This window comes from Rhizophagus irregularis, chromosome 4, assembly GCF_026210795.1.
Source record: "Rhizophagus irregularis chromosome 4, complete sequence".
In the NCBI taxonomy this organism is placed as follows: Eukaryota; Fungi; Glomeromycota; class Glomeromycetes; order Glomerales; family Glomeraceae; genus Rhizophagus; species Rhizophagus irregularis.
In genome coordinates this window covers 4,674,882-4,688,503 of record NC_089432.1, presented here as the reverse complement: position 1 = coordinate 4,688,503, position 13,622 = coordinate 4,674,882, and the positions used below count along the sequence as shown (strand labels likewise).

Here is a 13,622-nt window from a genome sequence, read left to right as displayed (position 1 = left end):
AAGTTGTATATTTTAGTAACGAATAAAAAAATATAATTTTAAAAATTTGGATTGACCGGGACAATTGATTACCAAAAAAAAACACACTAAATAAATAAGCTTATAAGAAAAATTCTCGTGATTTTCTTGCTAAATTCGTGAGAATTCTTTCCTTTTGTACAATAAATATACTTGTAATAAATATAATGCTTGGGGACGAAGTCCCAATAAACAAAAAATTTCAAGAATTCAAGAATCTAAGCTGAATTTGTCTTGTTTCGATAACAGATAATGACTAACTAGTGATCAGTTCCTGATCATCTGAAATTTTGAATTTATTTTTCATTTTAGTTGTGGTTACTTCAATTGTTTCGATCGGACAGCTGGTATAGTATAGTGACTTTTAAAATTTAAGACTAAAACGTCATTTCGGTAAATTTTTAACGAACGCGTTGCATTAGTATTAATTTAATACAATCATGATGATTTATTGAGCTTTTTGTTCTTTTTGTTTTCTTATTTTTCTTTTTTTTTTAAAAAAAAAGGTAAGAAATTGGTTGGTTGGACGAACTGAAGTAATATTTTACATCATTTTACATTCTGTTTTTACCTTATTTATTTATTTATTTATTTTTTATTTATTTATTAACATGACATTTTCCGTTTGTATTACTTAAATCTTGTATTAATAAAGTTCACCCAGGATATTTTGGTTGCAAAGGTTCCCGAATTGTATTACCATTATTTCGGGAGTAAATGATTTGTAAGCAGGAGCAAATTTGATTGTTTCTTTGACAATCTTATGATTGTGAAAAATCTCTAATATAATAATTATGATTAAAGAAGTATTTTTTTTTTTGCGTTTTGTCATATTAATTTTCTTTTTTCTTAATTTATTAATTGTTGAATGAGAAAGTTTGGCCCATAGTGACTTTTTAGATCACACACTTATAAATTCGTTTTCGTAATGTTTTATCGTTATGTTATTCAAGCTTCGTTTTAAAAATTGCAAAATATCGTTATTTTTCATATTGCTCAGCTACTTTAAGTGACAGAAAGCTTGTTCCGATTTTCAAATTGATTTAGTTCTGATTCAATATTAGGTATTATCTATCATATAAATTCAATTCCTATCAAGGTAGCAATAATAAAGGTTAAACAAATTAGTGAAACTTTAAATTTTATGCGTTTTATACGTCTTGCTGTCATGGTTTTTAAAGATAACTCGTTTATAAAATGATTAAAATTAAAGCAAATTGTTTAAGACTTTATTAAAACATTTTATAAATCTCAATAAGCAATAAATAGCGTCAATAAAATTAATTTTAACTATACAAAAAATATACGATCAGAATGTTTATACAACATGCTCATAATTTTATTATAATGCAAATTTATATATTTATTGTCTACTGTATATAATAAATATTTTAAAAGTCTATATATAGAGTTTATTGCTATTAAGCATTACATTAAATTTCTGTTAGAAGTATAAAATAGTTTAAAAAAAGTATAAAAAAGCTTTAAATGATCATTTTTAGTCCGTATATTAATGTTGTTATTGCACGCCCGTGCAATAACATATAATTAAAAAACTTAAACCATTAAAATTAGAGACCATTAAATGATAATATATGTTACCTAATATACCGTTAAATAAGAGATTTTCTTCTCATTTTTATTTACGTTATCATTTTGAATTATGCTACTTCCTTCATCATCTAAAATATAATTATATTATTTTCATCTTCCATTTGAATAACCATTTTTACAAGAAATTACGTTAAAGAGGTGAGAAGAAAGAAACATAAATTTGGCTTATCTTAAATGTTAGCTACTGCGTGATCCTTCCGCATATTCTTGATGAATGAATACTCACATTTTACGGCGTACTCACGATCATAGAATGAAGGTAATTGTCCGGAGCGAAGCGAAGGACTATATACGGTATGTCTACGCATTATGAAAATTGATCGATCACGTGAGTTCTCTATCACTCACATGACGGTCATGACGTCATCCAATGAAATCGCAAAACTGAGTTTTATCTTTTTTTTTCGCTCCGGGCTTACAACGGTTTCCGTTTCCTAGTATTACTTCAAGAGTATCTTCTAAATTATTATGCAAATCAAAATATCTGCTTTGTATTCCAGTGATGATTATTAACTTAAAGGTTTAAATTTCAAACCTTTTCGATGACAAAAATCCATTTGGCTGATTAAAGCAATTTAAAGTTCGTAGCATAATTAAGAATATATCTATTTAGTTGTTTTCTTTGAATTACAAGAATGTTTAATAAAAACAAATGATAAAATTCATTAATGATAACATAAATTATAAAATAAATCAAGAATTTAAATTATCAAAGAAAAGATACAATTTTTACTATTTAATGGGCTGCTGATTAAAATTTCAAATTTTTATCATACAATTTTAAAAAAGATTGTTTGTCTGAAATATTTATATTATAATATTTTCAAACTAGAAATTTAATTACTGAAAAGTTTATAGAACGAGCACCCCATCCGAAAAAATTCTGGAAATGGTCAGAATTAGCAGCTCCTATCATTTATAATTTCGACTAACTGCTTAGTGGACGTTGGATAGTGCCATAGTGCCGGACGTAAGATAGTGCACAATATATATTAGAACATCAAGAGATATCATATATTTAATCTACATACTTTTTTGCGTTATGCATCATATGTATGCTACTCAATAAAGAAGTGCGTGTTACCAGCTTAAAAAAAAAAATCTGATTACTGCGGTACTGCGGTTAATTTCGTTTGGTGATACTATCATTTTCGCCCCTACTTCCATTGACTCTGGCTAGTGAACCGGGACCGATTGATCAACATTTAGAATTCTTTAATTTGTAATCATTTGTAATCATCTGGACCCATGTCTTCTGCCGTTATTACATGGAATCCGAGCTAATTTCACGTTGGATCCAATGGGAACCTGAGGGCGAAAATTAGTATAACCTGGTGATACTAGTTTGGTTAATATCACAACTTTTTTGTTTGGTGACACTAGTTGACGCTGTGCGACAATATTCGGAGAAAATATCCGCTTAAAAGGGGGGTTATTTTCGTTACAATAAAAAATTGTCCGTTCAATCCTGACGGTTTTAAAACTTTTCCGTTATTATTCAAATATGTCTAGTAGTAAAAAAATTCAAGATACCGAAAATACAAATGAATGGATTAATTGGATTGAAGAAAAAAAAATCGTTACAAAAAATGATATAACCGAAAATACTCAATTCTCAAACAAACAAGAATTTGACGAGACCACTTTAAAGATAAATAATAATTCAGAACTACAAGAATTATCTCAATATATTCAATATTTTGACAAAATAAATATAAAAGAAGTTGATCCTATAACAGTATCAATTAAACAAGAGAAACTTTTATCTGAAAAAGGGTTTGAAATAATAGTTGATGAAGCGAATGATTTAATTTTTAAATTATTAAATAAAGGAATTGAATGGCAATTATTAGAAGAACAAGTTATTGATTATTTTAATAATCATAATATTAATTTACAAGAAATTTATAATTGGTCATTATATAATCAAAATATTTCAAATTCTATTTTTTTACTTGGATATTTTAATTATAGGGGAATTGAAACAAGTGTAAATACTGAAAGAGCGTTTAATTTATTTGTTAACGCGTCAGAAAAAGATCATATACTTGCACAATATTTTGCTGGAAATTGTTATGAATTTGGTAATGGAACTACAAAAAATGAAAAATTAGCTTTTAAATATTTTGAAAAATCGGCTAATAAAAATTTCTCTCTTGGACAATCAGAAATTGGATATTTTTATGAACATGGAATAAGTATTAAAAAAAATTTAAAAAAAGCTTTTTATTGGTATGAAAAAGCTGCAAATAATGGAAATATTTTAGCTATGCATAATTTAGGTAAATGTTATTTAAATGGAGATGGCGTTAAAAAAGATTGTTATAAAGCTTTTGAATTATTTAAGAAATCAGCTGAAGGAAGTAATTCAAGGGGAATAACAATGTTAGGATATTGTTATGAAACTGGTATTGGAACTGAAATTGATAAACAAAAAGCGTTTGAATTATACCAAAAATCAGCAAATTTAGGAGAAATGGTGGCAAGATATAATCTTGGTATTATGTATGAGTTTGGAAAAGGAATTACAAAAGATATAGACAGAGCAATTTATTGGTATAAAAAATCTGCCAAACGAGGATGTAAACATGCACAAAATAGATTAGAAATACTTCAAAAAAATTAATAATTTATTTATACAATCTGTCTTTATTGACGGTACGTACTACCTTATGAAATAATCGTATATATGAAAGTAAGGATCATGAAAGACGATAGTATAGTATTAATACTTTTATGTCTAAAAACAAAAGATTTATTTAAATAGAATTTTTTTTAAATATATAGTTTTTATAAACAATGATAATTTTTATTTGGCCATGTGCTCAAAAAATTTTACGATATAGTAACTTATAGGTGACATAGGTATATGCAAGTATTCATTGATACTTATATATAACATGTTTTAGCTATAAAAATAAATAAAATAAATTTTAGTGAATGCATTTATAAACTAACCTTCTCGTGGGGGTAACAGCGTTACATTTTGATATTTCTAATTCATTTTTCAATTTAAATTTAATCAAAGCAAAACGCTCGGTTGATCTCTAAAAGTAATAATAAATAACCTGTGATTTCTAAATTGTTCGTGTAAAACTATAATTTTGTATTAAAAATTATTGCAACTAATATAGAAATAATTATCAATAATAATCAAATTAAATGTAATGTGTAGTTATTTATGAATATTTATTATTTGAATATTAAAAATAAAGAATCTTATTATTTTAAGGTTACATCATCTAACTTATCTAAAATAGTGTTTGGAATCGAATATATTTGAATATACTCGAGTATTCATTTAAATTTATAAAGTATATTCGAATAATATTCGAATAAGTTAAATTTCCTTTTATAGTAATGATTTACATAATTTTTGGCCTGAATTATGATTTTAACTCAGTTAAATTTAAGGATTTAATGCCCAATTAGAATTTTAACTATACTATATCTGGCTAAATGAATACTCGAATAACCACTATGCTTATTCGAATACTCGAATATACTCGAGTTATTCGAATAACTGTTACATGATTCCAAACACTAATCTAAAAGTGACATTAAAAATTTATTACACTATTGCAATTTCCTTAATATACCACGTAAATCTTTCCATTCTCTACTCATGAATTTTTGATTATTTTATATATTTGATACTGTAGTCAGCAAGATTATATTGAGCTGCGATACTTCTTAAATTAGCAGCTTTATGATATAATTCGAATCATTTTTATCTACTAGCACCAATTCCATTATTATATCATATCCTAAGTCCTAACACCTGAATCGTCATCATCGGATAGTTAATTGAATAAATCTTTTATTCATATACAGTACATGAAAGTAAGATTATCATACATAGCTATATTGTTTCCATTATTTCCATTATTTGCAGCTTTTTTTTGCCAATATTTTAACTATTTTTTAATTCTTGGTATTATCATAACATAACGACGTCTTGAGCGCTTTCTTATAATTTCCATTTGTTTACGTGCCGCTATTACTGTTAGATTGATTATTGTTTGGTTTAATCATCCGCCAATAATATCATATGGTTTGACGGGACCTTTCGTTCAATTTTACAACTAAACTCCCAATAATTTTACAGCTAGTACAAATTTGCATGAATGATACTACCTCATTAACTATGTGAGGTATATATAATGGTAAATAATATAAAAAAATTACCAAATAATGATAACAATTCCTCCATTATGTAAGTATAATACAGTATAATACAACTGGTACAACTAGTATTTAAATTATTTATAATTCTAAGGTTCTTAAAATTTTTTTTTCAAATAATTGTTAAGACTATAATTTTTTTTTCTTATTGAATGAAACCACGTAAATTGAAATTAAACTAAAAAATAAGATAATAATATATATTGCAAATAAATATAGCCCTGTAAAAAAAAAATGTCCGGAAATTGTAGCTAAAAACATCCGGAAAATGTCCGTGTGTCCGGAAAACGTCCGGAATATTGCAATATTCCGGACACTTTCTGGACGCTGGGTCTGAACCCTCCTAGACATTTTCTGGACATTTTCTGGAAAATGGAAATTTTCGAACGTCCGGAATATTGCAATATTCCGGAAATATTCCAGACAAATAAACATTTTCCGGACGTTTTTAGCAACAATTTCCGGACATTCTTTTTTTATAGGGAGAGTAAAAACAAGTAAACTTGACAATTCGAATTCTGATAATAATTTCTGAAAGTTTTTCAGGTGAGTTTAGATAATCTTGAAGTATGTTATCGTAGTAAATTGATTCCTTTTGCGATGATGCTTCAACACTAATTTTTTTTTATTTTAGAACCATTTACATGTGATGAAGTTTAAAACATGTTTTATCATGAAAAAAAAATATTAACGAGCAAAGGTAATGAAATAAAAAAAACTATAACATTAATCATTAAAACTCACGTTATAAAATCATCTATTAAAGAACAAAATATTTCAAATTTTGTTAATTAGCAAAATAAATTAACCAATAATAAGATTCTTTACAGATTTTAATAGGTTGATACCAAATGTACGGTGGATGTCTATTCAGAATACCTTTTAGTATCATCATGATATTTATTTTAAACGAACAATGGTATATATTAAATTACTCTTTTATTATCTTAATAGAGCAACCACGCGTTGAAAATTTTTCTAATATATTCTTATAAACAAATTATTGTCGGAAGCGTAAGCACTTATGATTATGATAAGGTACACTCTATTTTGGATTCTTGTCTGTCTGCACGCGTTTAAATGCCTATCATATTCTAGTATATTGTGTGACAATAAATTTCATGTTATGTGATTTTGTCTACATCACGCGTTAATACTTTTATTATACATTGATGATGCTTCAGACGCTACAGTATATATACCGTAGATTAAAATATTTTTCGTATGACTGTTATCATAAATTTTTTCATTTTAAATCTATATTTAAAAATTTTATTTCCTTTTCGCACATGAACGCAGAGCTACGTGTCTATGCAAGTTGCAGGCAGTTCGTCATTTGTACTGATCATTTGACCCGCCGTCCGTGGGTACGTCTCCAGCAGAATTGCGCGTTTTTTGATGTCTCCATCCTTTTTTCAGAAATAAAGAAAATTCTCTAAGGAAAGCTTAGCAGTTAGCACATGCTTGATCTTGGGTATTACAAATGGCGCACAAACCACTATGAGTAAGAAATCATTTTTTTTTCTAGACAGTAACTGTAGAGAAATTTTATAGATATAAAAGAGATTGTAACTTAGCATGAAATGAGTATCAAACATTACATTGAGAAGGAATTGCTATTACCTCTTCTTTATTATTTTATTACTAACATTCTTGATCAGGAATTTCTTTCACGAAGGTATTGATCACTGGATTCGCATTGATATTTATAAAATAAACATTTGAGACGTAAGTTCCATTTCGTTTCGTCCGAAACGAAGCGTAAGACATTATACTTTTGTCAAAAATCGATCAGTCACGTGAGTCTTTCCGTTTGTCACGCCGCGTCATTTCTGATTGGAAAAAATGTCCCCTGATCACGCTCCGGACCTAATGGCTTAGTGATTAAAGAAAGAATGAATTACAAATCATTCCTAGTACATGCACTGATTGCACTGTATACATTATTTAAATTAGAAATAGGTAAAAAAATCCACTAACTGTATTAAAATTTAAGTATAACGAGAAACGTATGTAAGATAAGCTATTTTATGCGACTTTCTTCTCACTTCTTTCTTTATTATGTAGCCTAAAATGTACATCATTTAGACACCGTTCGCCTTTAAAGCAAATGAGACTTATACATCATCCACTTGATGTTGTCTATCATAAGAAGACTTTTCGTAAAAGTGTAGCGAAATTGAAAAGATACTGTAAGATTAATAATTAATTAATCCCGTCACCAGTATTAAAGTATATTTAATTCAAAATATGCAATTTATGTAATTCAGATGATAAATTCACATGCGTTGTAAAAAATTTTACTGCAAATCACATAATAAACGAATAACTTTTCCATAATAAAACAACTTTCATAAAAACCTGAAAATACCTAATCTTTTTTCCCTGTCGATAATATTTCAATGTTACAATTCTTTGCAAAAACTATGAAATTTTTTCCGACGTTAATATGATGCTGATACGGTATCGATAAAATATCAATATTGTTCAAGATTATATTCTTATAATAATATGCCACGAGACACTTACCATTAAGTACTGTACATCATTGAGTATCGTTACGATGTTATCACTTTAATACAATACATTTTCAAAATTTTCAATGTACTATTAAATAGCCATAAAGTAGTACAGTATATATTAGATAGAATTAATCTTTTATTTAATTAACAATTTACATTGAAACTTTAGAAAATATGTTGTTAACAATGAATCAATAGTTATTGGATGGGGAAAAAGATATCGTTCGGAGACCGATATGACGATATCCCCTATCCAATAACAGAGACTAATAATGTTTTCAATATTGGATTCTCATATCATTAAAATCCCGCATATTCTAATCGACTGAACAATAATATTAAATATAATTTTGTGAACGGTTCTTCTTGGTGTTCAGAACAGGAAGATCTTTGAGATGACGTTGATCATCTTAGGGAACGACAGGCTTGATATTTCTGTGGTGATTTTTGCTGCAGCTAAAGTATCTAAAAAAGGAAGAAACCAAATTTTTAGCAGTAATGTTTGTTAAATTGGTTAATAAAGAAAAAAAACATCAAGTACTGGCCATCTAAAAAAAACATTTTGTTAAAAAAAAAATTTAAGGAAAGGAAAATAAAAAGAAAAATTACACTTACCAAGTTCTGCATCCAAGAAGACCAAAAAAATGCATTATATGTATTTCAAAATTGAGCAAAGTTGATGAATTTTTCAGGACTGATCGATCAGTGTTTAAACAAGAATGACTAATAAATAATTTTAGTCAGTTATTTTACACTTAATTTAGTTAAATCCTTTTGCCCTTGCAAATAATTTTAACATCGTGAAAGTCTACTCTATTTTCGCTAATATTCTATTCATAGTAACCATCTTTAAAAACTAAATTATTTTTTAATAAACATTTTGGTCATGACTTAGATTTATTGGTATGCATTTACAAATCCTCCCTGTAAAAAAAGTTTATATTCCATCTTTTTTCTGTAAAAGGCTCATTTTTACGGAATTTTTACAGAAATAACGGATAAAATTTTTATAGAGCCTATTTTACTTGATATCGAGTTGATAATATGGATTTTACAATGCGTTGCAAATCACATGACAGCAAATTTTAAATTTAACCCATTAAAACCACTTTCACAATAACTTAAAAATATATATAGTTCAAATATAAACCATACCGTATATATATAAATACCATTTATTTTATTTTTTCTTTGTTGCCAAAAAAGCTGTATGTAATTACTGCGGTACTGCGGCTAGCTCTTTTGTTTGGTGTACTAAATGATACTGTGTGACAAAAATCCTGTATAAAAAAAAGTTGTTACCGTACAAAAAAATTCCACAAACTTTGACCGTTCAATACTATCGTTTATAAACTTTATTATTATTCAATATGTCTGATTATAAGGAAATGCGAGATAGCAAAAATACAAATGAATGGATTAATTGGATTGAAGAAGCTATTGTTAAAGAACATTTAAAATTATACGAATACAATCAATTTAGTAATATTCAAGAAATTGGTTCTGGAGTTTTTGGAAAAGTGTATCGTGCAAATTGGAAAAATTTAAAAAAACAATTTGTATTAAAATCTTTTTTTAATCTTAACAATGTCACCATAAAGGAAATTGTTTGTGAGGTAATTTATATATTATATTCTTTTTATTTATAATCTAAATTATATTTATTTTAATATTTTTAATATTTGAATTTATTTAGTTAAAAAATCAACGTAAAGTTGATTTTCTTGATAATATTATTCGTTGCCATGGAATTACAAAATTTGAGTCAGGTATTACAAGGCATTAATAAAGTTACTTGATAATTATAATTATGATAGTCTAATTTTTATTCACAAATTACGTTTAATGTTTAATTCTTTTTTATTTAGATCAAATTGGTAATAACTATATGCTGGTAATGGAATACGCTGACAGTGGTAGTCTTCGAAGCTATTTGAAAAAAAACTTTAATAAACTCACTTGGGATGACAAATTCAATATGGCGTACCAATTAGCTTATGCTGTATCATGTTTACATAGTGAGGGGATTATCCATCGTGACTTGGTAATTTATTTATTATTATTTAATTATTGTTTGAAATTCTATATTGCGTTTACTTATTTAATATATTATACATTTTAATAGCACTCTGACAATATATTAGTTCATCAAAACATGATCAAATTGGCAGATTTTGGGCTGTCAAAAAGAATTGGGAAATCATCCAATTTTCAATCCAAACCATTTGGAATGGTTCCTTATGTTGATCCAAAAAGCTTTAACAAACGAAGAAATAATAATAACCAAACAACACAAATGTACTCGTTAAATGAAAAGAGTGATGTTTACAGTATAGGCGTATTATTATGGGAAATATCCAGTGGGCAACCTCCTTTTTATGTTGAGAATGAAGAATATGATGTTGGTTTAGCTTTGGAAATTTCGCAAGGTCTTAGAGAAACTGTTGTTCCTGATACGCCTGAAGAATATGTTAAAATTTATACTAGTGAGTAAAATTTTAAATTTTAAATTCTACATTTTTATAATTTAGATATTATTTTAATTAATCCTAAATTACATTTATTTCTTAGAATGTTGGGATGGGGAACCAGATAATCGTCCAACCATTTATCAAGTAGTTGATCGGCTAAGTGCAATAATTACAAAAACAGATATAATAATAGAAAATCCTCAATTATCAAGCAATCAAGAATTTAATGAGGCCCCTTTAAGTATCAATAATTCAAAATTACAAGGAGAATTATCTAAACCGAATACAAAAGAAATTGATACTACAGCAGTATCAGATAAGCAAGAAAAATCTTTAACTAACAAAGATTTTAACAGAATATTTGATGAAATAAAAGATTTAATTATTAACGTTAAATTATTAAATAAAAAAATTGAGGGAAAATTAATAAAAGAACGATCTATTGAAAACTTTAATAATTATAATAATGATTATTATAATAACGATGATTATAATCAAGACGTTATTTTGTGTGATTCGTCTCGAGTAGATACGTATAATTCTAATTCTATTACATATCGTAATATTGGTAATTATCTTAAAAACCTGTGTGAGATTATTGAACATCAAGAAAAAAATATAGTATCCATTCATCCGACAATCAACAATAGGTAAGCATAATATATCATGATTTGGGATAACAATTACGTAATAAAATAAGCGGATTCGATAATTTTAATGTGAATATTTATTAATTCATAGATTCGAAATATTTTGTCTTAAGCTTGAACAAATTGATTTGTTTAGATCACTAATGTATAAATATTACGAATCTGGTTGTGAATTAGTAAGTTTATTCTGTTAACTAATGGACTTTTTTTCCATTGAAAAAATTACATTATAATTTGAATATCCTTGTATATATATTTAGACAGGAACTTGGGATGAGCCTCTTTCATTGAATACGGGATATCTATGTGATCCAGCTTTTAAAGAATATGTGGAATTCTTTGATAAATACAAAGAAATAACTTTGTATTTTACCGAAGGGTTGGAACGTGTTAACTCCGATGAATATAAGTACGCGCTTGCATATTTTAAATATGCAATAGATCTGGAGAATGATTGGATCAGTAATCTTTTTGTAACAGATAACGATAAAAAAGGTGAATTAGTAAAACTAAATAAACTAAATGGTGAAAAATTACGACGTTCAAAAGAAATTGATTCTTATGCTAAAGCATGTTTAAAGGTTTGTAATAAATATAATATTTTTAATATATTATTATTGTTTTAACATACTCTTTATTTAGGTTGCACATGATGGTCTTCTTAGTAAGATCCGCCATGAACCATATAGGACGCGTGGATTAAAAGATGGATTACAAACATTACCATATATTGTGGCATATATTGGAGCATCAAATTGTGCAAAAGATGAATTATTTAAACGATTTAGAGATGAATTTGAAGAACTTATAGAAAGGATTGATTTTACTGAGGAACAACAAACATTAATTCATATTTTATTAAAAAAATACACACAACCTGAAGAATCTCTGGAATTAAAACCTAGTGATGAAGTTGAACCTGATGAATATTTATGTGAGCGGTATGAGACAGCATTGAAAAGATGTAGTTCAGGTCTAAAGAGTTATGAAGTACCCTATATTTAAATGAATATTATTTTTGTATTGTGAATATTTGTAGTTTTACTTAAAATTTATATTTCTTTTTTATATAGTATGTTTATATCTTTATATTTTTAAAATAATAAATTTTGTTATTAAGGAAAATTGTCAAATAATTGAAATTAATAATTTATGTCACGACATTTTTAAGATTAGTTATTAACTAATTAATAATCAAAATAGTTCGTTTAAATTATAAGCATTCAATTTATTCATTAATGCATTAGAAAAGAACCACATATTAGCACAATTGAATATTATCGAAATGAATAATGAATGAAAAGTTAGCTTTTTAATATTATGAGAAAGTGGCTAATAAAATTTCACACATGGACAACTGGATCTTTTGGATTATAATGAGCAAGGTTAAAGATTCAATAAAATATGTAATTCCATAATTTCCTTTAAGAAATAATTGCTATCTTACTCTTATTAGGAATTAATAATCTCTTAAATTGAATCTTAAGTAAGTTGGTAGATTGTAAGATTATCTTAATTAGTCAAGTTGTTGATTATTTAACATGTATTGTTATACTGTATTTATATTATAGGTCAAGCCAGAATTTATAATAATCTTTTTTTTAGTATTTTTTTTTCTTATAAATAATATTTATTATACATGTGATCTTATTTGGACTTGCTTTTAAGATGTATTAATTAATATTGCAATCTTAATTAATAAAGATACTGTATATGAATGTGCAGTATTCGTGACTATTAATATATTGCACTTTTAAATAGTATTTGAATACAAAAAATGTAAATTTTTTTCAACTCTTAAAAGAGGAAATCATCCATTCAAATTGGAAGAGCGATTTAATTATGAAACTTTAGTAATCGCACTTAATATACCTTGCTTATTGATTGAAAATGAAAAAAAATACATATTATAATTTATCCTGCGGAATAATATCGATTCGCCAATGCCATCCGTCGTATGGTTATGATTATGAACTTGAATTTATTGTTTGAAGAGTTACAACCTGACACACATTACAGATGTTATTTCTTTTATATATTGCGACAAAATTTTTCCTATAAAAATTTTTCTGAAATCGGTACTTGATGTAAAAGGTGTTTTGTATTGTTTATTATTTCTTTCACGTTTAAACATCTTTTATTTCCACTATTACAAGAATGAT

The 13,622-nt window shown here is 26.6% G+C and overlaps 2 protein-coding genes across 2 annotated transcripts; both read left to right on the top strand.

Annotated features, from left to right (window-relative positions):
- Positions 1 to 3,088: 3,088 nt before the first annotated feature.
- Positions 3,089 to 4,581, top strand: OCT59_024332 (uncharacterized protein). Its single transcript, XM_066135360.1, has one exon. It carries the CDS (start codon positions 3,137 to 3,139, stop codon positions 4,256 to 4,258), a length of 1,122 nt encoding a protein of 373 aa, XP_065991389.1. The 5' UTR covers positions 3,089 to 3,136; the 3' UTR covers positions 4,259 to 4,581.
- Positions 4,582 to 9,709: 5,128 nt separating this feature from the next.
- OCT59_024331 (uncharacterized protein) lies at positions 9,710 to 12,465 on the top strand (the record flags this gene model as incomplete). Its single annotated transcript, XM_066135359.1, has 8 exons — positions 9,710 to 9,955; positions 10,036 to 10,108; positions 10,208 to 10,383; positions 10,465 to 10,825; positions 10,911 to 11,460; positions 11,552 to 11,636; positions 11,721 to 12,041; positions 12,103 to 12,465. The coding sequence occupies 8 exons, from the start codon at positions 9,710 to 9,712 to the stop codon at positions 12,463 to 12,465; spliced, it is 2,175 nt and encodes a 724-aa protein (XP_065991388.1).
- Positions 12,466 to 13,622: the final 1,157 nt, after the last annotated feature.